Source organism: Rhopilema esculentum, chromosome 12, assembly GCF_057945365.1.
Source record: "Rhopilema esculentum isolate cy_ngs chromosome 12, ASM5794536v1, whole genome shotgun sequence".
Lineage (NCBI taxonomy): Eukaryota > Metazoa > Cnidaria > Scyphozoa > Rhizostomeae > Rhizostomatidae > Rhopilema > Rhopilema esculentum.
In genome coordinates, this window is record NC_142826.1 from 4742370 (window position 1) to 4770359 (window position 27990).

General features: G+C 36.9%; 1 protein-coding gene and 1 non-coding gene across 2 annotated transcripts; both read left to right on the top strand.

Annotated features, from left to right (window-relative positions):
* Positions 1 to 98: 98 nt before the first annotated feature.
* Positions 99 to 27875, top strand: LOC135681620 (echinoderm microtubule-associated protein-like 2). Its single transcript, XM_089111890.1, has 27 exons — positions 99 to 226; positions 449 to 740; positions 4217 to 4394; positions 4717 to 5092; positions 6733 to 6903; positions 7791 to 7894; positions 8351 to 8496; positions 8949 to 8987; positions 9259 to 9293; positions 9607 to 9724; positions 10287 to 10436; positions 11033 to 11105; positions 11366 to 11467; positions 12078 to 12173; positions 12575 to 12712; positions 13166 to 13265; positions 13729 to 13769; positions 14868 to 14984; positions 15245 to 15385; positions 15480 to 15611; positions 16218 to 16285; positions 17684 to 17772; positions 23641 to 23738; positions 24171 to 24258; positions 25337 to 25432; positions 26029 to 26159; positions 26913 to 27875. Exons 2-27 carry the CDS (start codon positions 736 to 738, stop codon positions 27036 to 27038), a joined length of 2958 nt encoding a protein of 985 aa, XP_088968016.1. The 5' UTR covers positions 99 to 226; positions 449 to 735; the 3' UTR covers positions 27039 to 27875.
* Positions 16744 to 16816, top strand: Trnaf-gaa (transfer RNA phenylalanine (anticodon GAA)). The gene has a single exon. It is a non-coding gene; the product is annotated as a tRNA-Phe (tRNA).
* Positions 27876 to 27990: the final 115 nt, after the last annotated feature.

The window sequence follows — 27990 nt, forward strand, 5'->3', positions numbered from 1 at the left end:
CCTTCGATATTTTGAGGCAGCGAAACATTTTTGTTGAAAACTGTAAACTACTATGGTTACGTTCTGATAGAAATCTGGCATTAATAAAAGCTTATAGAGTGATAATATATGATTTTAGAAGGGCGTTTAATGCTTTACTGCCTTTGAAGACGTTTGATAATATTTTACTACAGACAATCGATTCAGTAATTCGATATATCATTTCATTGATGAATTAATTCTAAAGGTTTGATTCTACTGCCAACTTTTGGTAATACGTTCATTCTTTAAGCGGATAGCCTTTCGCTTTCTCATCTTAAATGTGACAATACAAGAAGGTCTTTGTTTAGTCACTAATTTAAATTTCTGACGAATCTATTTGTTTTTGTATTTAACGAAATAAGTGATTCTTATAAAGGTGTAAAAGATGAAATTGTGCTGGAGAGTAAACATTCGTTTTGTTTTGTAGAATTTAGGCGGTGGGTACATAACGAAAGCTGAGTCGTTAGCAGTAACGAAAGCTGAGTCGTTAGCAGACAAGCTGCGAAGTTGAAAACTGGTCGCTGTTGATGAAGAACCTTTTATATGAGGAAAAAGCTGTTAGCTGTTGTGAAAGTTGCCTAATAGCTGTTGAACAGGACCCAGTTGCCATTGAGTAAAACCCAGATCTCCATTGCTCAAGGACCTGGTTGCAATTGAGTAGAGCTTGGTCGTCGAGGAAGACCCTGATCGAGAAGAAACACTGCTGGCCATACGATGACGTAAGAATTTTCAACGGTTTTTTATTCCTTGTAAACGGTACACCATCTTAAGGTATAACAGGTTGTTTAATTGCAGTCAAGTTCTAATAAGGATGTTGACATGATACAGTCTTCAACTTCAAGGTGAAATTGAAGACTGTACCATTTTGTTCATTTGCATGTCATCCCTGTAATTTGCTGCCTTAATGTCTAGAAAATCAAGCATGGATATCAGACAAGGTGCCATATATTTAGTCAAACTTTTTTATCGACAGTTACGAGTTGCTCATCTAAGATACGGAACCCGGGCTCTTTATGCACTCGGTGACAAAGAAACAAAATAATTCGAAGAATCGATAGAAATTTAAGTTGTTAAACGAGTAGCATGAGAAAAGACGAAGTTTTCCGATAAGATTTGCATAGATTTTGCAACGTGGCCCTGGCAGAACAAATTACACCCGCTTTCCTGGGCAATTTTTTTACAAAAAGTTTACATATCAAAAATTAACAAATTAACTATGTATATATTTGTGGTCCCTCCCAACTTTGTACGCCATGCCTGAATACAGACAACGATCAAAGTTTTGTGGACTAATGTTCAACTTTTATTAACCTGACTGCTTTTTCCAAGAAAATTTAGATGCGATGTCTAAAATCCCCACTTAGCCATGAAAAACAGTCAAATATATACTGGCTTTTTCGTATAAATTGAAAAGTAACAGGTGCCTATATTGTTTTGCTAATTGAGAAAAAAGATTAGTTTGGAAGGTTATTTTGTATTATATGGTTGCGATAAAAATCGAAAAAACTTTAAAATCAAGAACCTCAATTGTTGCAGATGTATGTAAATGGCAGTATGGGTCCTTTTTACAGAGGAGGGAGTCACTGTCATTTTTCTTTTCACGGGATAAGCTGGTGTTAAAATAACCATTTGTTTTCAAATTGTTTGTAGACCAGTATGTGCCATGCAGAATACAGTTTAATTAACTCCTTCTTTGCAAATTTTGCTTAATAAAGTAAATTTTCGAAAGATTTTTTCGAGGTAAAAAATGCCAATTTTTCTGTTTTTAATGTAATTTATCTCGAGAAGCATAAACGCAACTCCTTATAACTTTGAGAGTTTATTTCCTAAGATGCTTATAGGACACTCAGTAAAGAAAGAAACTAGTTAGACTTACTGGGGGAGTGCGTGCTGGTCGGATGTAACATCATAGGGAACCAATGAGTTATACATTCGACACGTAACATTTGAATTTGCAAAGTCAGACGACATGGAAAAACGATTGATACTTCTTTCTTTTATATTTCTTTTCAGTCCTTTCATTATTCGTAGGATGAAGGGAGTGGGTGAATATTTGCACTGTCAACTGGTTCTGACATAATAAGCCACTCTACCTAGTAGCTATCATTTTCGCATTGAACTCCTGGGACCGGGTCCGGTCTAAACCAAATTCGTTTCTGCGATCACCTTTCAACAATTGCGTCTTAATTCAATAGAATATATGAAGGAATTTCTTTATTATTTGCACATAATACACATACTTTTACAATTAAGGTCTACTTTATAACTCAAGATGTTTTTCGACCATGAATGTCTGACTTTTCCCAAAACCTCTTACCGCAGATTACTAACACTGCAGCTGAATATGCCCAGACGAAAACAAACAAAAACTTTGTCTAAAGCCCAATCATCGCTTCTCTTGTGCTGCAGCATCAAGAACAATTTGTCCGGCCCTGTTCCATTCTACTTTTACTTAAAATTTAAATGCAATCTGCTAACAGAAGGTTGTAGCGGTTGAAAAAGGTCGTGGCTACAATCATGTGAAAAAATTTACGCTTTTTGTTCAGCGAGAAGAAATGTCAGCAATCTAAAAATGATATTTCTTGACCATATTTCTATTACTCCTTAAATATTTTCTGTCAGATTTTACGTCATTGGTTTAAACAGTGCGGCAGCTACAAACTGAAGCCGTGCAAATGAATTAAGAACCAAGTAATATGCCAATGCAACTGCCATCTCCATTCGCATTTCTATCATTGGTTTCAATTCAACCTTAAATAGGATTTCGTGAAATCGGCCTAATTTACCCATTCACCATTGTCTGATGAGATTTTGGACTTCGTATTTCCTTTACGAATGCATCTTGTTATGCGACCAACAATATTTTGAATATTCAAAACAAATTTCATCGTTCCATTATTTGCCTAGGGACTGTTTTATAATGGACAGAAAGAACGTTTTCAAAAAAAATTAATAGACTTCATTGACTCCAAGCTGTTCCAGCGTTTTTTGTGTATCTAAAGGTAAATCAACGGTTCAGGAAATCTCTCAAACAGTGGGGCCGGCTGGTTTGCTCAGAATATAGTTTTACAAGTTTCTTGGTATTTTTATGTGATGTATAATCAGCTAATTTACCTGCAGACTATAGAAAGTATCCTTTTTGCAAGTCAAGTTAGAAACACCTTCGATTTTCGAGAGGAAATACTATCGTTTATTTAAAGAAAATACCACCGGCTTTTAGTATAATTTCTAGTTACTAGGCTCTCAGCTTTCAACTGCGTCAGTTAGAAGAACATGGGAAAGATAAAAATATATTATGATATCATTAAGAAAATATATATGTTTTTCATGTGTGAATGGAGATGGAAAATTATATTTCAAAGGAAATTGGTCTGTTGTCTAGAAGGTGTCAAAAATGAAAGCACCGTTAAAGTAGCGAATTGCGGGAAATAAATGTTAGAAAATAACACCTTTGGTGTCAATTATTTGTTTCTTTGTAGATAGGTGTATAGCAGTGCCGTCGGAATGAAATTCATATTGGGGGGGCTGCCCATTATTTTCCTTCTCGTTCATTACACTGTTATAAAGGAAACATACTACAGTCTGACAATTATTAGGGGAGCCCCCAGCCCCCCCGGTTCCGACGGGCCTGTATAGTCTAGGAGTGCTGTTAAAAGTTCAGTTATTTGGCATTTTGATTGGAAGGGGGCTATGTGCGCTCGATGCCATGATCAGCGAGTATTGGTAATGCCATGTTGACGGCCTAGAATTTCAGAAATTTTCGGAGAATTTGAAATTAAAAAAATATCTATATAAGATGCCAGATAAATGCCAGTTTTTGGACTTGAAAATACCCGAAAATGATACAAAAGGATCAAACTGATGTCTGATCTTTCTAATAAGCCCGGAGGCTACATGTGAATTCTAAACAAGGACATTTTGACTGATTTTTAGCCAAATATAGCCGTATTGTGCTGGCAAAATCTAGGTTATTAGCACCAATGAAAAGAAATATTTTACATATAGCTCACATGCTGCATTTAAAGTGCAGTTCTCACTGTTTTCAGGAAAAAACCTATTCTAGCATTACCAGAACATGTATTTATCGAGTATATTGATTACCCCCGTACCGTGACAATTTGCAGTTGTCTATATTCTCAAATAGAAGTTAAGGTGTGAAAAATAAATTTGATTGTCACTGTACATGTCATTGCAGTGAGCCACCGAAAGAAGATGCTTGTGAACAAGAAGGAGTGAAGGAGCCAGAGGCTGACACCAGCATGACGTCACCTCGTCCACGATTATCACAACATTCGCTTAGTCTTTCTGGTGCGAGTGAACTGGCAGATTTAATTGCAAAAGCAAGGTCTGATTTTAGCCAATCACTGAGAGAGGTTTGTTGCCTTTCAGTAGGTTTTTACACCGAAACCACAATTTGATTTGCGGATATTTAATCAAGCCATTTATGAATAACAACTTCATTGCCTAAATTAAGAAATGTGATTTTCTCACATGAAAGTTTTTGTACACAAAATTTCTTACACATTTGAAAATTTTGTCACGGTCGGAAACCTGGCGATATTATGTTTACCTTACCACATAGATAAATGAGTTTTGCTCTGATTAGCCGAAAAGTTTTCAGCGGATTACCTGCTTAATTTGATGTTTTGTTGAAATCTAATACCATCAGTTTTGTCATCATGCTTTTGTCCTTAGGATATGAAACGCTTTGACAGTCCGCGCAGCAGCAGCGAGAAGTCACGAAGGCTTGTGGACCTGAACGAAAACTCCATATACATTGACAAAATGGAAGGAGAAGGCAGTCCTCGACTAAGTAGAGCCAATATGAGACTGAGTCTTTCTAGGACATCAAGCTCTGGTCTGGATTCCCCTAATATTCCTCAACGCCTCTCTCCAGATGAGCTTAAGGTCGACATTGGTGGTTTATCGCCGAGGCCAGCCGATTCACCACCTATCAGACCAACTTCGCCGAGGCTTTCTGAAATCAATGCTATAATCAATGGATCACACGTTTCATCGAGAATCGAAGACGCATCAAAAGCTGCAGAAAAAGAGGAGGATGCAGCTCTTGGTACGTCGATATCAATTTGTTAATGAATGCTAATGTATTATTCGAGGTATGTCCATTCACGGAGCTGGGTAGGTATTGAGCTTTTGTTAGATAGGTCCGGCATATAAAATTACTACCTCGGCCCTTCTCTCAAAACCTGTTTTAAGCATAAAACTTTCAAACAAAAGTAACTGCGAAGCTAACAGTGCAATATGTACCAAGCAAATGCCTAGGATAGCAAAGACAACGGTTTGATGTCATTTCCTGTTGTACCATCAACTGAAATGGATAAACAAACGATGCGAGCCATGGGGAGGCGGGGCTTCGCAAATGTCCCACTCAGCTTTTGCAAGATAGCTTTTAACTGTGGTTGTCTGATTTAGTGAGTAAAATTTGCCTTTAAAGCCAAGAAAATTCAGAATCTACAAAATATTTTGCTTCTGATATCTTTATAATAATGATAGTGACTCAACAGGCCCCATTACGGAGCAGTAATTCATGTACGGGTTAGTTTGTATGTGGATAGTGTTGGCTAGGGCCTTTCAAAACCTCTTATGGATGCTCTTTTACTCCATTTAGCAAAAAATGCTTCCTGGAGCGATCTGAAAATATAGCCTTGACCGTTTTATCGGACTGGGGGTAGGGGTTTACACTCTTTTTTTTTAAAAAAAAACCAGTAAATTTAAGTTCAGGCTGACTGTTCTTGATTTTTTCGAAAATCTGAGGCTGGATTGTTCTTGATTTGTTCTTAAATTAAGAGAGTGTAAGCAGTGCTATTGCTAGCTTTTTTGCTCTAAGGAGGTGTTTAGGCCTCATTTGCAAACAAAGTGAGTGAGACAGCCTTAATTTGCTTTAATATTCACCGAAAAAGCACCCACACATCGCTAGAAATCCTCGATTTTGAGAAAAAACGTTATTCAAAATTGCATTTTGCAGAAGCTCAGCCTCAGCTGGTTCTTAATTTGTTCTTAACTTTTGACCAGTTTTGAGGCTCGTGTTGTTATAAAATTGTTCTTATAAAAAAAGAGTGTATAGCTTTCTCTGGGGTTTCCAATTTGTCAACTTTAGCACCTCCTTCTCAAAAATTCACTCCTCCTGCATCCCTGCTTCCTTGGTTTGTATAAAAAGAGCTCTTCCATTGTCCAGCATATATGGTATTCGTTGACTTCATTTTTTAACGAGGCTTCATTGCACTTTTCATGGTTTAATCTTGTTTAGACGCATTGGGTTTTCAAGGTAGAAAGGCTGAGCACAAACCTTGAGAATCAGACCGTGTGTTTTCGAGTGATTATAATAGCCTAGAACATGGGAGGAGTACAAGATGACCACTAGAGAATACTAGGGTACTGCCCAGAATTCGTGTTGTAAGTTGAGGCACTGTGCACATGTGTTGTGAAGTGCCTTGTATTGTTGTGTTATATCTTTGCAGATGTGAAGATGGGCTTTTGCCGATGAATCCACTTTGTATGAGTGAACGTGACATGAAAACAATGCTAAGGATGTGTGCAGTGTGGTCTGCTAGACACTCGACTACTTTTTTAGTTAACATCGCAACACAATATTTAAAAGCAGCACGTATATTATTTTGTGGTCTTCCTTTATTTTATCCCTTCTCTTGATAATTTATAACATCTATTAAAAACTGAAATGTTTCCTTGCAGTGGTTAAAAGCTCATTAGACGAAGCAACTATCAATGCAATTCTCCAACAACGGCTGAAAGGACAAGACAACGAAATTTTGGTTTTAAAAACAGCCCTATCCAATGTTGTCAGAAGACTTGAGTCGCTAGAAACCGAACGCAAGCAGAGGAGTGCATCTTTTCCAAATGGAGGTGAAACGAATAAACTGTTTTTTAATCATGGTCTCCGACACAGGTTGGAAAAATGGGTGGGCCAAGGGAGAATTTAAGACCCATAACGAAAAATTTAAAAAGAAGCTCTATTGTTTTGCAAAAAAGTGGGAGGGGGACATTTTTGCAGCTTGCAAAGAAGCTCTGTTGTTTTGCCATGGCCCCGCCGGCCCCCGTTCGCTGGAGGTCCTGTTAATACACGCATTTTATTTCAAGTACGTCTAGCCTGCGTGCAAACTCTAACCTCCTTCGTGATGGTTAGACCTGCACGCAGGCTAAAGTATGCCTAGATTTGTAAAGACAGTGTTTAATTGAACCAGAGATAAAAAAGTCTTGATTTAAGTTCTTTGCTATTTATGAATCGATCACTTGAAACGTCATTGCAGAGAATTATTAGCATAAAATCGGCTAGCAGCTAGCTTAAAGTTTTGCACTACAGTGTAAGAAGATTGTTTGACAATATTACTCTAGCTTGACAATCTATTTTACAAAGAACAGACTTTATAAGAACACCGAGGCTGGATTTGCCAATAAATAGCAACGCAGGAACACGACGATATAAATGAACACAAGAAAATTTGAAAAATACATTTTTTGGAATTTCTCTCTCGTGTTAACAAAAAAGAAGATTGTATCAGGTAATCAAGCGTGCTACTGAAAATTTCATACATACTGTTATTTAGTGGTCTTAGAAACAATTTGAAGTGTGTAAATATAATGGAATCATGTTTGAAATAAGAAAGCATTAAAAATGACCGAACCGCAAATTTTTTTAATGGGCCTCGGTAAAAAGTATCTGGCTTTTATAGAAAATAATGCATTTACCACTGTGTATTTTGGAAGTAAACCTTTGTTAACATTTTTTGCAGCCAAACCAACGCCACACTCGCCTTTGCCTGCCGCTGCTATTCTGCCATCACAGCCGAAAAACCCAGTGAAAGGTCGAAAAAACTCTTTTGATGAAGAAAAGGAGGTTTGAATCTTATAACGGCTTTACTTTCTTTTTTTAACGTTGTTGGCAGTCTGAATGTTGCTGTAGTAGTAACATTGCTGTTATTTGAAGTCATATTAGAAAAGTCCTCAACCTTCAATGGTCTATGTCTTCTAAAAGAGGACACTTCATCTTTTTTATCTACCCTTTAAAGTGTTGGCACCTCTCTCCTCCTTGGATTGGCAGCTATATCGATAAAAGCCAAATTTAGGTAAAAAGCTAGCTAAATAATTGCTTTATGCTATCCTTTTTTATGGTTAGTTTTAATAACGGCTAAAAGTGTCTAACCACCCCTTCTTCTTCTCAGATTTACTGCGTTGTTCAGGATGTCCCCACCAGCTAACGTGCCGTAGTTCACTTGAATACCGTAGTTCCTAGACTACAAAGGAATACAGAAGTTCTCAATGCAGCTATATTTCTGATTTTTTTAATTTGCAGGCATACCAGCAAGAGAAACCAGTCCATGTTAAGAAACCTCTCGTCCGCAGAGCCACAGATTCTCCCCGAAGATCGACCCCAACACCAGCGCATAGTTTCCAAGGTCCAGCCATTTCTGGTTTAAACGAACGAAGAAGAAGTATCTCGTATGCTTTTAGCTCTACTTTCCTTTAAATGTTAACGAACATTGGTTTAATATTTTACAGCATATTCTCCAATATTTTGAGGGTGCATCTAGACTACAGTTAGATCCACGTGTCAACTTTATTTATGCATTTGATAATTTTGGATTTCATTGACTTTCCTGTCTTGGCTCAGCTGCAATATATGTGATGTCTAGTTTTTAAAGTACTTGAAGCTATAAGGTGTGCTGACTTTTTCATTTTGTCTTTTTGTGGAAAATTCATTCTTACTTTTTCCCAATCTTCAGAAACATTTTTCGACTCCTTTTGTTGTTTTTACCGGACTGATGTCCATTGCAAATCCCTATGAATATTCTTGCTCTACGTTTTGTTATAAATTACAGCTCAGGATAGTATCGACCCACATAATGTTTGGAAATGTAGCCATAAAGTATCTACGTTTGACAACCTTTTAGGAAGAAGCATGAAAGCCTTAGAAGATCTGGCTCACTTAGGTATGTTCTCTACAGATCTTCAATCTGTCGGCTCTACAATATTTTCTTCTGCAATATTTTATGCTTTAGGTATCCATATACCGTTAAAATGGTGGCGTCCAGTACCAACGTGAAAACGTTATATGCTTTTCTAATATTGAATCACTTTGTTTTATAAACTTATTTTGGCATTTCCAATGATACACAAGTCAAATCTATGGTTCTTTATAAGTCTATGATTACTTATAATAATATCACCAATTCATCATCTCAAGTTTTAATTTATTTATAGTGCCCTTTCCAATGGTGGTGATAGTTCTCCAAAAGGTTTGTGACGTTCTATGCCGTTATAAAGTCAATAAAATTATTTTTCTTATTAAATGTTATCAGAAATTTTTTCTTTTTCAAGCAATTTACCATTTGAATTTTTTTTCAAGTAAATCATAGATCGGTTGCGAGAAGTTTCATTTGATATTGAATCTTGATTTCTTCGCTTTGGGCCAGCAATACATGAACATTTTACTCCCTTTTCTGCCCCTCCCGACCAACCCTCATTCAACAGAATAAAAACTAAACAATGATGCACAGTGGCAGGATTTCTTAAATTGTTTACCTAACTACGATTTCAATTCGATTTTAGACGAGATCGTGAAATTCTACATACGTGGAAGAGCCGTTAGTACTTACCCTCCATCAAATTTTGTTGAAACAAAGAGGAATGGGCAAGCGCCTACTGCTGAAATGAAGTTGGAATGGGTGTATCCTTTCATATTGCTACTGTTCTCATTTTCTGTAACAGAAGTAAATGTTTACTTTTTGATAGGCATGCTAGGGGTAGACTACATCTTGACCAATATATGTATTTCCAGGCACCGCGGAGCAGGGGTCTGGGGGACTGGGGGGCTGGGGGGCTGGGGGTCTTTAGCCTTTAGCGTTAGCCCCCACTTTTTGAAAAAGATGCCAAATATTAAGTAATAAACTACCAGTAAAGCTTCTTTTATACGGTTTTATCCCTCACCCTACTTTTTTAGACCCCTCATTTTTCTCAACGCTCCGCGATGCCTGATTTCAGTGTCCTCAAAAAGCGTTACCTTTTCAGAAGCAAAGTAACTGTGGTTATGCTTAGCAGGCTCTCTATCACATGTCCTTGTGCTGCTCTAAATTTTCCCAGAAATCATTGCAACTATGGGTAGGGATGCAGTACTATTAAATAAAGGGATCCTTGCACAAATCTCATGAAACCATAATGTTTGGCAAAACAAGAGGAGGTTGCCACGTTTCGTATTAGCACATCGCTTTTTATTCTTTAACTTTGAACAGATATGGATACAGAGGACGCGACTGTCGCAACAACCTCTTTGTCCTCCCCAGTGGTGAAATAGTCTATCACATCGCAGCTGTAATTATTTTGTTGGATCGATCAACCGGAGAGCAAAGACATTATCTAGGTCATACCGATGATGTTAAGTGGTAAGAAACTAATAACTGCCAAGATATAAAGCCAACTAACATTTTGAAGTGAAAGTAACTGCCTTTTAGTAATGAAGGCGACTTTCAGTTTCGGAATATTAGAAAGATCTAAGCTACTTTCTAAGCTACCAGCTTTCCTCTAATGCACTATATACTGAGATTTTGAAAGTTAGAATATTGATGGATATAACACAGTCTCTGTTCTGGCAATTTCTCCAATTGATACAACATCATCGATATATTTAGCTGTTTTCAAGAACGTCTAGGAAGAACAAGATTATCTATTTTAGGTTACTACTAGGCCATATAAATCATTTTCCTTATATTTTGGAGGCTGCTTTTTTGCGAAAAATATACCCAAGATCTCTACAGCTGCAGCCCGAATATCTCTCAGTTCATTTCAAGAGATGCTCCACTACCCCTGAGGATCGTCGAGTCACACAGCTTCTTTACGTCACACTATCCCTGAAGATTCAGTTATCAAGAAGATAAACCTGGCTGAATACTGTTGTATAGGAATTAATTTGCACTCCATAGTTTCCATCGTTAGTTTGAGTCATTTGCGCATACTAAGATACTGCTTCATTGCATTTCAGTATTGCTTTACACCCTGACAAAGTTATCATTGCCAGCGGACAGGTTGCTGGACACAGCAAAGAGGATGGAAAGGTCGCTATGAGTTATTATATGTGCTTCTTGCCAAATTATATGTGCATTGGATTTCAACTCATAATACTGAACTTGTTTATCGCTGCTTTAATTACTGAAAATCTTTTATTTAGATATCTTTATGCTTATTTCATTAAATGTCACATTTCATAGATTTTCAAGTAAAGGAACCCGAACAAATGATTAAGTAATTGATGTTCTTTCATACACTGTTGGGATTCTTGAAATTTAGTTTTAACAAGAAGCACACTTTTTTGCAGCCTCACGTCCGAATATGGGATTCGAATACTTTGGAGACCCTTCAAGTAATTGGCATGGGTTATTTCGAGCGAGCACTGAGCTGCTTGACGTTTTCCGTCAAGGTTCAGTTAAATTTTTTTTTATATATATTTTTCGCCACTTCACACCAATCAATAATAGATTTATCAAGATATTTTGTAAATGAAGATTTCAGTTGTCTACGAGGACAACAATGTCTTTCTACACAACCTAGTTGCACTGTTTTAGCATATTTATTCTTCATCAACTGTAAGCGAAAGAGATTAAACTGAGACATGTCTCTGTATCAGCACTATACATGCCTCTGAGTAATTAGAAATACCTGGAGAAATTGATAACTACCTCATATATATATAGGAGTATGATATCCTAACCTTTGTAAAACAAAGCTTTCCTTATCTGCAATGTCATCAAACTTTTAAATCCATTTTGTCCCGGCACTGAAAGAGTATAATCTTTTATCTGTTGCAAAATGAGGCCTTTCTTATATTTAATGTACTTACTGTGTCATCAAAGTTTTCGATTTTTCAACCAAGCCATAGTTTTAAGCGAGTCTGACATTATACATGTTGCAAAACTAAGCGTTACTCGGACTTTTATGTTCAAAGATTTCAGTTGCAATGTTTAATCTAAAGCAATTCTAAAGAACTTAGCTATTAAATTCGACCAATAGTGTGACATCCTCTCTTTCAGGACGGTGGAAAACTCCTTGCAGCAGTTGATGAAGCAAATGAACACATTATGTCTCTCTGGGATTGGGCAAAGAATTCTCGTTTCTCTGATAACAAGGTATCAGATACCTGCTACATGTTTCATTGTAGGGTTTGAACAGGACGTGTCTCTGCCAAAGCCGATTCTTCTTTGGTCCATTATCAATTATCTATGCTCTCTTTGTAAAGTTCTGTCTCTTGTGTCCAGAAAAAATATCAAATGCTTTAGAATTCGAATGTTTAAAAACCTTTTATCTCAAAAGTTGTCAGTATTGTCTGTGATTGATACTTCATGTGTTAATAAGTATGTGATTACGTCATGACCTTTTTATAAAAGAGGAACTTTTCGAGTGGATGCAATCTTTATGGTTATTGCAGCAAACTACAGTGGTTTTCATACACATACGTTGATAAATTTGTCATATCAAGCTGGCCTGATTCTTGTTTTCCCATACATTTTTAATGTTATGAATTTTCTAGGGATCCAATGAAGCTGTTCTTGGGGTTGTGTTTCATCCAAGCAACAACAGCACGATTGTATCTTATGGTCGGTCTCACATTGCATTTTGGACAGTTACTGATGACATGAAGCTGACTAAGAAGATGGGCATTTTTGAGGTGATTTGACAATTTGCTACTACTAAAACTAGATGAACTCTTTAGGCTTTGTAATATAGTTAATACCCTTGATTTTAATAGAAAGAGATCATTAAGCAAGTCACCTTTTTAAAGCGTACAAAATTTTAGTCACGTTCATTGAAAATACAAGTGATTGTGTGCAAAATTATTTTCATTCTTTTATGTTGCTGGACCTCTAGCTCTCTTATCAAATTAGCTGCCTCTCCCTCAAAATTTCCGACAACGTGAGCCTCTTCTATTCAGTCCAAGGAAATTGCATTGCTTTAGGCTCCAGGTGCATGTTTCATTTAGCCCGGATATCTTTTGTTTTGAAGAAAGCTCTCTAGTCCTTCAATTTTCTTCGGATAATACCACTATAACAGAAACAAGTACATGTTGATTTTATAACATATTTCTTTCTGTTTCCTGTGACTATATCTTTTCTTTTTTTAGAAATACGGAAAACCGAAATTTGTCCTGTGTGCTGCTTTCACAGAGAGCGGAGACTTGTTGAGTGGTGACTCAAACGGAAATGTTTTCGTATGGGGGCAAGGTACGTCTGCAACTGTAGTTAATCTTCTTAACTGGTTATAAAACTGACTTTCTGTTTTACAAGAATCATGACATCTTTTAGAACAACTTTAGTCCAAGATGAGCCATCAAGAGAATTGAAACACTAATTATTTGGTTAAGCTGTTTTTTTGACAAAATATTTCAGTGGTTAATAAACGAGAAAGAGTTGTTATGTCAATTTCTTTCCTTTTCCTTGTGTTTTTAGGTTGCCATACACTGCACCTGCGTAGAAAATATATGATTTACCTTCTCTTGCTACATTGCCCACCTTGAGAAATGTGGTTAAAAAGTCGCCATCGTTTGAACTAAAATATTTTCTTTCATAGTCTTTTTTGCTTTACGTTCTTTAATGAATGCATCAAACCCTTGTTGTATTCTCATTAGATTTTCAAAAAGATTCTACACTAATATGCAAATTTCAATGATATAATATATTTTTGTAGGATCAAACAGAATATCAAAAGCTGTGAAAGAGGCCCATTCTGTAAGTTCAGCTAAATTTTACTAATGTTGTTCTTCAAACAAGTAATGTATTTTCTGTCTATAGTTCATAGAAGTTCTAAGAAACTTTACCTCTTTGCTGCAACTTCCCATTCATAGGCGCCTTTCAAAACTGAACTTTTAAGAAACTTAGTTACACAAACCCTCTAAATCCCTCTAAATTTCAAGCTATCACAATCGGCAGCAAAGATAAATGCATAAATGAGTTTGAAAATGACCAAGAATTTGCGATTAAAATAGATAAAAACGTTACTTTGCTTGGTGTTCAGATCGATAATAATTTAAAGTTGGATGCTAATATCGATAAGATCTGTAAAAAAGCAGCTAATCGGGTAAATTCTTTAAAAAGATTGGCAAGATTTATTGGCGACAGAGAAAAAAAGATAATTATGAATTCATTTATACTATGTCACTTCAATTATTGTCCATTGATATGGATACTATGTGGTAAAGGCAGTCAGGATAAGCTAGAGAAAATTTACGCGAGGGCATTAAGACTAGCCTATTCGGACTTTGCATCTTCGTACAAAGATTTACTTGCTAACTCAAAAGAAACTACCCTACATGTCCAATCAGTTAGAATTTTAGCGCTCGAAGTTTAAAAAACACTCAACGACCTTAATCCTGTTTTCATGAAAGACTATTTTGTAACCAAAACAACAGGTCATAATCTTCGACTCAAAAACCCCCTTGACATTCCAAAAGCCAGAACTACCAATAATGATATCAGATCATTAAGTTTTCAAGGGCCTAAAATCTGGAATTCACTCCCGGAATCAATAAAGACAGCACAAAATACTAGACAATTTAAGAGTTTGATTAAAACTTGGCTCCTTGAAAACAAGTGCGCATGCTAGTTTTGCAGTATATGAACTGTCTTATGCAATCCTTGAAATTGCTTGCTGTTAGTCTTAATTAGTGTTTATTCACTATTGTAAAAACTAACATTAAATAATCTTCAATACAATACAATACAATACAATACAATACAATACAATACAATACAATACAATACAATACAATACAATACAATACAATACAATCAAACTGTGTTTTTCTATAACGTTCTTGTGCATTTTAGGGTGGAATATTCTCTATCTGTTGTATGAGTGATGGAAAAATTCTCACCGGAGGAGGAAAGGACAAGAGAATTCTCGAGTGGGATCAGTGTTACAAAAAGACTGGTCGAGAGATTGATGTAAGAAATTTCGATTGTTTTGACTTTTAAGCTGCAGGACTCCTTTCACACTTTTAATAAAGTGTTTAAATGTTCACAGTTTAGAGGAAAATTACTTCATATTGTTTATTCGTATTTCAACCTTTATTTTTCTTATAAAAAGTTATTATCTCGAAGACTAATAAAAGACCAGCGATTAGATTAAATCGATATGTAAGTATTTAATATATATAAAGACCGTGTTTGAAAAGTTTTCAATGAGCAAATATCTTAATTTCAAGATTCCAGAAAATGCTGGGCAAGTAAGAGCAATAACTGAAGGACCAATGTCAGATGACGACGCATTAGAAATCATTGTTGGCACGACGAAGAACTGCATTCTTGATGGAACAATATCTTCCGGACTCGGATTTGTTATACAGGTGACTATGTTAATCTAAATATCATACCTGTTTAATCTATTCTGTTCCACCATTTTGCTTCTTTGCTATTTCATGTCGTTTCATTTACCAACAGGGTCATGTTGATGAACTTTGGGGTCTTGCTACTCATCCAACGAAAGAAATGTTCGTAACCTGTGGGACAGATGAACTCGTTTTTCTGTGGGATGCCGATGGGCACGATGTTATATGGTCGAAGCAACTCAAGGTTAGATCCTTTAGATAAACAAAAGATTAATCATATTACCTGCCCTTGAAACTTGTATCAATTTGGTGCATAATTACCTCATAGAAACTGTAGGACCCTGTTGACTTTTCCTGGAATAGGCTCAGGTTAAAATTTTTCTGAAGCTGAACAGGCCCAATCAGACACCTTTTTATGCGGCAGTATCAGCCATTGTTGGCATTGATCTGGCACTAAAATCCCAGATAAAATAGTTATGACTTTTCAAGGAAAGGTGATATTTTCTCTTTTTTTTTAAAAATAGCTTCACACCTCCCCCAATTCAATTTTGACGTTGACAAAATGAAATTTTCTAGGCCACGCCCTTCACACACTTGGAAATTCCTTTTTTGTTTTTTTATCTCTTTTGAAATTTTTGGACAAGCAACTTTCTCAAGCAGCTTCTTTCGTAACGGTGGCTTTTTGCCAGTGCGAAAATCGAATCCGATCTGATCAGCCCAAGTACTTACCTTGAAAAAATCCCTTATACGGAAATATGCCTCTTCATAACAAATGTTAGAAACCTTTCACCTGACAACGTAAGAAAACCTAAAATTGGATGAAATTAGAAGTTATCGTCGCTCGTTATAGGAGCCTGCACAGTCTGCCGCGTTTCATCCATTTGCACCAGTCTTGGCCGTTGGAATGAAATCTGGAAGGTTTGTAACACGTCTTTTTTCTCTTTCTACATGTGACTTGGATCTTTACCTAATATCAAAGCAAAAATTAATTATTAACATATTTATTGATCATAATCTTCAAGAATTCCCGGCTCTTGGATTCTTTTTTTTAGGATAAATAAACGCCAATTACCTTTAGGTGGTTTTTATTACTTAAAAATAAAGTTGGTTCGTTAAAAACGTCTCTATATATAGTTGGGATGACATTGGCAGGGCCATCCTAGCAAACAAGCTCGGGGCTATCCACGTCCCATTTTCCAACGAAATGGACAAGCCATCATTTGCTTGCAAAAGGTCTGCTTTGGATTGGCAAAACCTCTTCGCTTGGAAACTGAATCTTCTCGAAAAGGATGTCACTTGCAGGAAAGGAATGGCTCTTGGACTGGCTCTTGGATTCAAATTCAGTATACTACATAAAAATGACTTTGTTATAGACAGCCGGGATAGCTCAGTTGGGAGAGCGTCAGACTGAAGATCTGAAGGTCCCTGGTTCGATCCCGGGTCACGGCAGTTATTTTTCTCCCCTTTTTCTGTAAACGAACAGTTTTGCAGCAAGATTTCAACTGTTCTCTACTTCAGATTTTCTCCTCAATCGTTAGTTTTATTCTCTCCACTTTTATTTTCTCCTTGGTACACTATGGAGCAGCGCAGCGGCAGGCCTCTTGAACCAGGCGGAGAATGTGGAATGGTCACTCGAGGGCAAAATTTATATGGGACCAAGTGCTTTTGGTCAATTCGAGGGTACTGATTTCGAAAATCGAACTTATACGGTGGTTTTCGTGGGGCCATCAGCCTTTTTTCCATGTTTGAAGTCTGGTTTTTGCGAATATGAAAGTAATCAATGAGAAAACATAGATAGAACAGATAGAGTCTGTTAAGGGGGGCCGAAAGCCTCGTTTTCACGAGAAAATTGCGTGATCTTAAAATTTTTATCCTTCTAAATAGACGTCTAAAAAGCTTAATACATCTTTTGTTGAGACAAATTGTTTTAATTGTCGTCCGAAGAAACTATCCAGCGCTATCAATTACTAACTGATAAATGACACTATGAAAGAACAACCGGATCATCTAAACGTGTTTTTTCTTCACATATCGGCAGAAGACTAAGATTTATGATCTCTTAATGTTTTTCGAACTTCTGCACAAGCAATTTTTATAAAGAGAGCTGAGCCCCCCCCCCCCCCCCCCCCCTCACTTCATCCCTGCCTAGAAGGGGCGAACAAATTTGCGATAGTTACAAATTGGTTTAGAATTACCAGCGTATTTTGTTAATCCTTCTGCTGCGTTTCTTTTGAAAACCGTTAGCTTTAAAATAGGGTAGAGAAATGAAAGTCGAAGATAAGTACTGAGGGGTTTTTATCAGTCCCTCTTTTGCAGGTGGCTTGTCATTGATTCAGATACATCTGAAGACATAACGTCATTCCAAGATGGTCCAGAACAACACGATGCAATAAAATACTCCCCTGGTAATGTTCATTTATTTACTTTTACTTTTATCCTCCTTTTCTTTTTTATGGCGAGTTTTTATCGTGACTATTGCTGTTGTGGCAGTACCTCACCCCATGGGGGCTTATTTCACAAAATTCCTCTAAGGTTGGGGGCTCATTAGAGGAGAGAGGGGCTCATTAGAACGTGGGGGCTTATTTTAGGACTTACAGTATTCACATTTACAGGGAGGTAATAGCTTTCTCGAAATTAAAGTTGTTCTGTCAAGTTGACATTGCACTATAATCACGTGTTCTTATTGGATTTTATACAGATGTGCATGAGTGTGCTAAGCTATCATTGCGTTTCTGGGTGGGAGGGCACAGGATTTCTTGGACACATTGACCACGCCCAGTTTCACAGATGAGTAGGAGGCTTGTCATGCCTATACTTTCATTTAGAGACCCCTACTTTCCAAAGCAGAAAGCTAATTGGAGATCATGTTGTGGAATTACGGACATGAACAACAATGACCTATTTAAAGAATTGAATGGGTCTTTTAAGGAAGGATACATTGAGACTTAGAGGGAACCATTTTAATATGCTCAGGGAGTCCTTGACTCCAAAGGTCATAATCTTGAGAAGATGACACTGAAGGAATAAATACATTCAACAAACAGTGTTACATATTGAAACAAATAACTACTATAATATTCCCCAAGTGTAAATGCCCGTTATTGTCTTTGAATTAAGTGTGCTAATGTCCGTTTCTTTAAAATGATCTTCGTTTCTGAGAGGCCTTTTTCTGTGACAAGACTCTATAGAGCACTTCAGCGACAGTCCTCCGTTGTCTTTTCGGATTCGGCTTTGGAACATCCAAAATCTTTTCTGCATCCTTTCTTGGAAGTACAACTGGTTTGTTGCCTCCACTTATCGTTTCAACATCGTTATTTGTTGCTCCCATGTTGTTGTGCCAACTTCCGTCATTTGCCTCATCAAACTCAGCTTCAAATCTTTCATGAATTGGTGTAGTTCTACGTTTCAGTCCACTGGAGTTTTTTTGAATCGTGCTTGATCTATCGGCAGGGGAGTAGCTTTCAGACGAGCGTCCTTTTGAAATCTTTGCAAAATAAGCATTATCTTCCTCGAGGTCAGCTCTGATCTTTGCATCTAATTTCCTCAACGCACTGTCGTCTTGATCACTTTTTTCTGAATTTCCAATTCGATAATCATTTTCATGAGAATCGAGAAATTGTTTGTCTTTTCCTGCTGCTTTGCCTACTCTGTTATTTAAATGATCATCAGACTCATTCTCGTTGTTCCTTTTTAAAAATATGTCATGGTTTTCTTTCCATTCTATCCACTTGAAGTAAGAATCACAGGTTTCCTGATCCTCTTTTCCATCGTCACAATCTTTTTTAAAGTTCGAGATGCTACTCTCCTCAGTGTTTTTTGTATTACGTTTGCGACGTATCACGTTTATTTCTTCGTCTTTCACTTTCATTAGATCGTGAAACGAGTCACATGTTTCTTTGTCTTCTGTCCCTTCTTTACAAGCCTTTTCGAAATCTGAGATCTCAAGATGTGATTTATAATCTTCTTCATTCTCTTTTGTTTCTATCAATTTCCTTGCATCGCGTTTGCTACGAAGTATCTTTTTTTCCTCTTCTTTCTCTTTCATTAGATTATAGAAGGAATCACAGGTATCTTTGTCTTCTGTCCCTTCTTCGCAAGCCTTTTTGAAATCTGAGATCTCAAGACTGGATTCATAATCTACTTTCTTCATTCCAGGTTCTTTTTCAACTTCACGTTTGGAACGGAGGTTTGAGTGTTCGTTGGAGATTTTGTTGAGTTGACTCTCGTGAGCTTCTTTCCAGGAAAACCACTCATTGTAAGAGTCACAAGTAGCCTTGTCCTCATTTCCCTTCTCACACTCTGTCTTGAAATCATCTATCTCTGATTCCAAGTTACCATGTTCCTGTTCAGCTTCGCGTTTGAAACGGACGTTTGAGTGTTCGTTGGAGATTTTGTTGAGTTGACTCTCGTGAGCTTCTTTCCAGGATAACCACTCATTGTAAGAATCACAAGTAGCCTTGTCCTCATTTCCCTTCTCACACTCTGTCTTGAAATCATCGATCTCTGATTCCAAGTTACCATGTTCCTGTTCAGTGTCGCGTTTGAAACGGACGTTTGAGTGTTCGTTGGAGATTTTGTTGAGTTGACCCTCGTGAGCTTCTTTCCAGGATAACCACTCATTGTAAGAGTCACAAGTAGCCTTGTCCTCGTTTCCCTTCTCACACTCTGTCTTGAAATCATCGATCTCTGATTCCAGGTTACCATGTTCCTGTTCAGCTTCGCGTTTGAAACGGACGTTTGAGTGTTCGTTGGAGATTTTGTTGAGTTGACTCTCGTGAGCTTCTTTCCAGGATAACCACTCATTGTAAGAATCACAAGTAGCCTTGTCCTCATTTCCCTTCTCACACTCTGTCTTGAAATCATCGATCTCTGATTCCAAGTTACCATGTTCCTGTTCAGCTTCGCGTTTGAAACGGACGTTTGAGTGTTCGTTGGAGATTTTGTTGAGTTGACTCTCGTGAGCTTCTTTCCAGGATAACCACTCATTGTAAGAATCACAAGTAGCCTTGTCCTCATTTCCCTTCTCACACTCTGTCTTGAAATCATCGATCTCTGATTCCAAGTTACCATGTTCCTGTTCAGCTTCGCGTTTGAAACGGACGTTTGAGTGTTCGTTGGAGATTTTGTTGAGTTGACTCTCGTGAGCTTCTTTCCAGGATAACCACTCATTGTAAGAATCACAAGTAGCCTTGTCCTCATTTCCCTTCTCACACTCTGTCTTGAAATCATCGATCTCTGATTCCAAGTTACCATGTTCCTGTTCAGCTTCGCGTTTGAAACGGACGTTTGAGTGTTTGTTGGAGATTTTGTTGAGTTGACTCTCGTGAGCTTCTTTCCAGGATAACCACTCATTGTAAGAATCACAAGTAGCCTTGTCCTCATTTCCCTTCTCACACTCTGTCTTGAAATCATCGATCTCTGATTCCAAGTTACCATGTTCCTGTTCAGCTTTGCGTTTGAAACGGAGGTTTGAGTGTTCGTTGGAGATTTTGTTGAGTTGACTCTCGTGAGCTTCTTTCCAGGATAACCACTCATTGTAAGAATCACAAGTAGCCTTGTCCTCGTTTCCCTTCTCACACTCTGTCTTGAAATCATCGATCTCTGATTCCAAGTTACCATGTTCCTGTTCAGCTTCGCGTTTGAAACGGACGTTTGAGTGTTCGTTGGAGATTTTGTTGAGTTGACTCTCGTGAGCTTCTTTCCAGGATAACCACTCATTGTAAGAATCACAAGTAGCCTTGTCCTCATTTCCCTTCTCACACTCTGTCTTGAAATCATCGATCTCTGATTCCAAGTTACCATGTTCCTGTTCAGCTTCGCGTTTGAAACGGACGTTTGAGTGTTCGTTGGAGATTTTGTTGAGTTGACTCTCGTGAGCTTCTTTCCAGGATAACCACTCATTGTAAGAGTCACAAGTAGCCTTGTCCTCGTTTCCCTTCTCACACTCTGTCTTGAAATCATCGATCTCTGATTCCAAGTTACCATGTTCCTGTTCAGCTTCGCGTTTGAAACGGACGTTTGAGTGTTCGTTGGAGATTTTGTTGAGTTGACTCTCGTGAGCTTCTTTCCAGGATAACCACTCATTGTAAGAATCACAAGAAGCCTTGTCCTCATTTCCCTTCTCACACTCTGTCTTGAAATCGTCTATCTCTGATTCCATGTCACCATGCTTCTGTTCAGCTTTGCGTTTTGAACGTAGGTTTGAGTGTTCGGTTGTGAACGTTTTGGTTGGTTGCTGTTTCTCTTGTTCCATGTCCTTAATGATTCGTTCCAGTATATCTTGAGCCATCTGTTTTAGCGAATCTGAGTCATGACTTGATCTGCAGGAAGGATCGGCGTTGTCCGGTGAACAGAAGAGCCCTTTGCTATTTTCTGTCAGCTTTTGTTCTTCAGATCCTGTTTTCTCTGTTGTAGAAAGGCCATAGTTAAAAGATTTCTCTAGAGAACGTGCTGTTGTAAATTTAAGTTATATGTTTTATAGATTATAGAAGCTTTGTAATAGCATCTTTGAATATTTAAAGGGTAAGTAAAGATCAATGTTTTTTCTGACAAGGTAGCTTTATCAAACTATTTCATGTAGGCAAAATATAAACTGTTAATCTTGTAGCTGTTAAATTTTCAAGACTATAGGTTACTGAAATAAAGCAAGAAATACCTGCTAAAGGTGACTCTGGGAGCGTTTCAAGATGAGTTTCATCATTGAAGTTCGTTGTCATTTTGGTCGGATGGGTTGTCTAAAAAAATGTTAAAAACTTAATTTCAAACGTTGAATTTTTAAGTCAAGGTTGCAATTTCAAGATAATTCAGATAAGGAAAGATTTAACAAGCTGTGAAGTACAGAAGGATGTTAATAATTATTGATTTCTTGCAGTCGAGACGACGTACATTGTACCTTAATCTTATTCCGCAATTTAATCGGACAAAGATTACTTACCGGTATCGGTTTGGCGTAGACAGCTCGTCCACGTCCATCAGGTCCTGCCCCAAACAGGCAGAAAAGCGCCAATAATGTTACCACGATCATAATTATCGTAGAAACACTTCGAATTTCACAGAAATTTAGCCCTAAATTTCCACAGTACACTAGCAAAATGCAAGCACTCGCTCGTGTCAACAAATAAAGATTTGTAAAGCTGATTGCCAATGTTTCCAAATTAATGTGACGGTTTGTGTCAAATCATACGTCACATTAGTAACAGAAAGTCACTTGACATATCCCGGGCCCTGTGATTGGTAGAAACGTTAGAAATGACGATCAATCTATTAATCCGCATTGCCTTGCCTCTTTCTTGGATCACGAAACATAAACTTGAAGTTTGGTTCAAATTTCCTATTGATTAACTCAACAAAACAGCATCCTTGATACGCGATGTTTTTATTTTTGATGTTAAGAAAGTCTTCCCATAATTCCAAAAACTTCGTCGTATAACTTTTTGGTAGTTATCAGCGTCAAAAAAATTTTGGAACTTTTCAGTGTTTCGTCGTGATTCAATTTCGCCTGTGATTTTTAACAGAAGAAAGATAAAACCCTTTTGCAAATTTTGTAAGAGGCGGAGCCATGAAATTCTTTAAAATACTCAGTGTATTAGGCAACGACTTCGTTGGGGTTTGGGGGCTAGGCCCCCTCTGGAATGTTTTTTGGGAAATATGCCGAGTTTCTGGAAAGCTTTAGGGACATCAGCTGACACAGAACAGCAATTCATGAAAACTAATATAAAAGCTGTATATTTTCTCACACTACATGAAAGCAAGTCAATAGAATAGCTTAGTGCTTGAAGTCAAAATTTGGTATGAGAATAAAGCAATCGGCCATTTTATTATGTGAAATTTGTATTGGGTCTGACGCCCAGAATAAAATTTGCAACAAAAATGCAAATATCTTGTACCAATGAAAGAGGTTGTAGTTTAATTTGAAGAAAGCAGAGGTGGAGTCTTTTGAAATCGGCGACAAATGAGAACGACGGTGAAAATGAACTTATTTAAGGAATGAGGAAAATTATATTAAAATTTGTATTGAGTAGCTTATAAGGATACACAAATGTATTTTATCATTCCATAGAATAGTAGAATATGCAAATTCTCAAAATTCTTAAGTGAAAAAAATTTTGTAGAGATTTTTTAAGATTTGGTCGAAGAAAATTGCGTCAAATCATTTGTCCAAAGAAATTTTTCAAAGAAGAAACTTTTTTAGTTTTATATATTGCAAAAGAATTGTTTGCATTACCTGTAGCTTATGTAGATACTTTCATCGCATAATTTTATTTCTTTCTTAGATGGCAAGTACCTGGCAGTTGGGTCTCACGATAACTTCATCTACTTGTACAATGTTTCTGACGATGGAAGAACATACAAAAAATGCGGCAAACTTAGTGTGAGTTTCGAAACTTTGCTTAGCATGAGTTGTTTTCTGATTTATTATCTAGTTTTTGTTTATCGAGCTTTATTCAAGGTGTTTACAAAAGTGTTCTTTTCGATAGTTTTGTTTCTTATCGTTGGCTTACCTTTACACGCTTTGTGTTGCCTACTGCCAAACATTTCTAAGAGTTTGATATAAGTCCTGTAAGCACGACGGGGTCAAGCCTTGAATAAATGTAGCCCTGACGTGGACTTTCCAACATTTGGCCTAGCCATGGCTAGTTTGCGTAAATTGTTAACAAGACTAATGACAAATTGTATGTAGAAATATGACTCGAGTTGTCTTGCTGCGCTCAAGTGTTGCCAGTGCTCAAAATTTATCGCCTTATAATAAACAAGTAGGCACAACCGATTTGCTGTTTGATATCTTTATGTTTTTGTTGCTCAGGGTCACTCGAGTTTTGTCACGCATTTGGACTGGTCAAAAGATAGTCAGCATATTCAGAGCAACTCTGGAGACTATGAAATTCTTTACTGTAAGTAATCTTTTCATCACAATAAATATAAATACAAAATTCAAATTAATCATTGTTGAGATGGAGGCAAAAAACATAACGTTATCGAATTGTCTCCACACCAAACATTACAAATATTCCAAAACTTTCTATAATACACTATAAGTACACAATACAGCACAATACAGCACAGTACAGCACAATACAGCACAATAAAGCACAATAAAGCACAATACAGCACAGTACAGCACAATACAGCACAATACAGCACAATACATCACAATACATCACAATATAGCACAATACAGCACAATACAGCACAATACAGCACAATACAGCACAGTACAGCACAATACAGCACAATACAGCACAGTACAGCACAATACAGCACAGTACAGCACAATACAGCACAATAAAGCACAATAAAGCACAATACAGCACAATAAAGCACAATACAGCACAGTACAGTACACAATTCAAGCATTGTATACGTCATCGTGGCAGTCGAGGACCACAGAATTCAAGCTACCAGATATAGCAGACAACGACTGAAAAGAATTTATTGAAATCGTTTAGTTTGCTTGAAGAATTGAACGGTGCATTTCAGTATCAATTCGTTTGCTTTCTCGTTGTAAGCATTACTTCAAAAAAAAGTAGATCACATGAATGGTTGTCGGGCAGTTGATTTTGGCTTTGATAAATCTGACGAGATTCAGAAAAATATTTTCTAATATACATGACCTTCACTTTGACCAATTATAGTAAAATTTTTACATTGAAGATCATTTAAATTAATTGACAGTAATTATAAATTTGGGCAACTTTAATATTATTCATTATTTAAACTGGTTGTAAAATAACAATTTAACGACAAGTTTTCATAGCCACTATAAATTAGTTCAAAGCACACAAGCAATGTTGCACGGTCCGATAAAAGAGGCATTAAAAATGAGACGAAGTCAAATATCGTACTAACGCTAAAATTGAGTATTGTGTCATTTTTCTGCATACTTGCAGTTGCAAGTTCAGGGTAAATATCGATTTTCTTATTTTATTTATGTTGAGATATAGGAATACAGTCGAAGGGGTTTTTTTTTAGGGCACGCTCCTACATGCAGACAGATTGTGGCTGCTGCATCGATGAAGGACGAAGAATGGGAAACGTGGACATGTGTGCTTGGTTTTCCAGTAATTGGTCAGTTGTGTTTTTTGCCTTTCACGACCGTACATTTGCCCTGTTCCTTTTTCTTTAATTTTTCTATAATTGTGCCTCGGGTATTTTCTAGGTTAAAAGGGTTGCTTCTTCAGTTTTTGGTTGGGGGCACATAATGTGCACATTAGAGCTAAAACTAGTTGTGCCCCATGGATGTGACCAAAAACAATAGAAATTTAATACCTGGTCGATCATATAAAATGATTGGGTAGGGAATCCGAGCCATTTCTCTATTCTCGGCAGTTACAGGCCTTGGACACATCAAGCATGACCGGAATTCTCAGTAAAAAAACCTTCTTTGCAGTTGAGCCTCCAAGAATATAAATTTTAGGTTTAAGAATATAAAAATAATAAAATATGTTTTGATTTTAGAAGATAAGATGATTTACAAGAGCTCAAACTTACAAATCATTGGTTACAATACATTGGTTGCTAAATATTTTTAAGTTGGTTAGGTGGTTCTAGGCTGTTTGTGACATTTTATGCTTTATGTGGGGACAGATGTCTAAAAATTAATGTTTTATAAAAATTGAGATTTTTATGGATGTCATATTACAAGGAATTTTTTTTTGATAAAGGGATCTGGCCTGAGGGCGCTGATGGTACGGACATAAACGCTTGCTGTCGGTCCAACAACCAGGAATATGTTGTGACGGGTGACGATTTTGGACAAGTGAATTTCTTCAATTTTCCATCGACCAAACCAAAGGTAACCTGCTTTACACAGATGTCTTTTGTATGTAATTTTTAAAATTTCTCAATAATTTCTCGTAATTTCTCAAGGGATGGTAGGAACCTTAAGGAAGCGCCTATGCCGTATAGTAGTGTACTACTTTAGAGGTGATTCTTTTAGTTTTCTGACATTTTAAAACATAATTGCAGCTGAGTCTCTCCGGATTAAAACATTTCTTGTTCAAAGCTACTGTCCCATCTTGTTGGACACAGGTCTGTAGAACTGCCTTTTCAATAACAGGAATTGTTTGAGCTCTTACTGAAGCTCACAGTAGAGCTGGGAATCTTCTTGTTTTACCTTGGATGACACTTTGTTCATTATGAGCACGCATCATTATCCCTTAGTCCACATTGTTTGCAGTAAATTTATATCGTTCTAAAGTAGACGCCTTTGATGGTGAAGTTTCAGCTATAATGTATACAGCCCCATAAATTCATAGTCTGCAATATACTTTTCCGACCAAGCAAAATAGAATCCCTTACTTTGTATGGACCGATTTCAAAACTTTTTCTCAAATTCCAGCCTCAAAATGTCTCAAATGGAACCATAGCACCCCTATCCTAAAAATATATAGGTACCCTCCCCCTGGAATACGTTTTAATTCATCCTAGATAGATATTTTAACGCACCTAACTAGCAGCTTTAATGATACCTAAATTAGGAAGACAGTTAGTTTTGTCCTTTATAAACAACAAGACAGTCAAATTAACATCATCTTTATTCACCCAGGCTGACAGTCAGCGTTGCGTTGGTCATAGTTCCCACGTCACTTGTGTCAGATTCATGTATGATGACAACAGAATGATTTCCGTTGGAGGCAAGGATTCTGCAGTGATGCAATGGAGGATATCTTAAGTAAGCTATCTTTTTGCCACCAAGTGAACTAACTTTCTAGTACTTAGAGATTAGCCTAATTTCTTTTGTTAATAATTACTTTAGTAAGATTCTATTGTATACTACACTCGGGCATTTTTGCGAAAGGAGAGACGGCATGTCCCCGTATTGATCTCTATATGACGACATGTTTTGTCGTCCTGACATTGAGATGGAATGCCGCTGAATGCCGTATACCCGTAAGATCAATTTCATAACATTAATAGACACCATTTCAAATAAGTTGAACCTTTTCATTGTTCTTGTATATTCCATCCCGTATTCCCTTTGAGTATCTTTTAGTTCATTACTTTTGAAGTACGTGCATGATAATAAATCCTCCCAGAGTGAAAACAACTCTACTGAATCAAATATCATAAGTACTTTTAGTAAGAAAGAAATTGCTAGTAAATCTGCCTGGCTGCTTGAATGCATTAACAAGCAAGTATTTAAAGTTTCACTGTTTGATTTAGGATAAATGATAGCGTATATTAAGTAGGCTAATACCTAGCATACTCTAGCGATGGACTGTGTATATTTTCTGGGATTATCACAGAGAATACTTAATTGTATCGTAACCGTTTTTCCATCAGTAAAGGATATGAAAATATCACGAAAAACATGAAAATATCACATGGTAATTTTTCTAAAAACAAGGAACATTTCTTTATTCAATTCTTGAAGGAAATAGTTTAGCTTAAAAATGTTATTTCATATTTGATAGAAAATATTTAGATGTCAGGAAGAAAGTTGATATCATTCAAACAATACTCTCTGAGTTGTTCATCTTTTCTTTCAATTTAATAAAATGAAGCATGCTTTGAGATTAAGTCACCATATGCATTGCATATGCATTTTCAAGGATATATATTTTACATGAATGACAGAAATAATCTTTAACGCATCTTAAAAGTTGGACTGGCCGCCCAAAATG

Coding starts and splice junctions, on each gene's coding strand:
- LOC135681620 (XM_089111890.1), top strand. Junction 4,395..4,716: donor TTAGCCAATCACTGAGAGAG/GTTTGTTGCCTT, acceptor TTTTGTCCTTAG/GATATGAAACGCTTTGACAG. Junction 13,770..14,867: donor CTGTGAAAGAGGCCCATTCT/GTAAGTTCAGCT, acceptor TGTGCATTTTAG/GGTGGAATATTCTCTATCTG.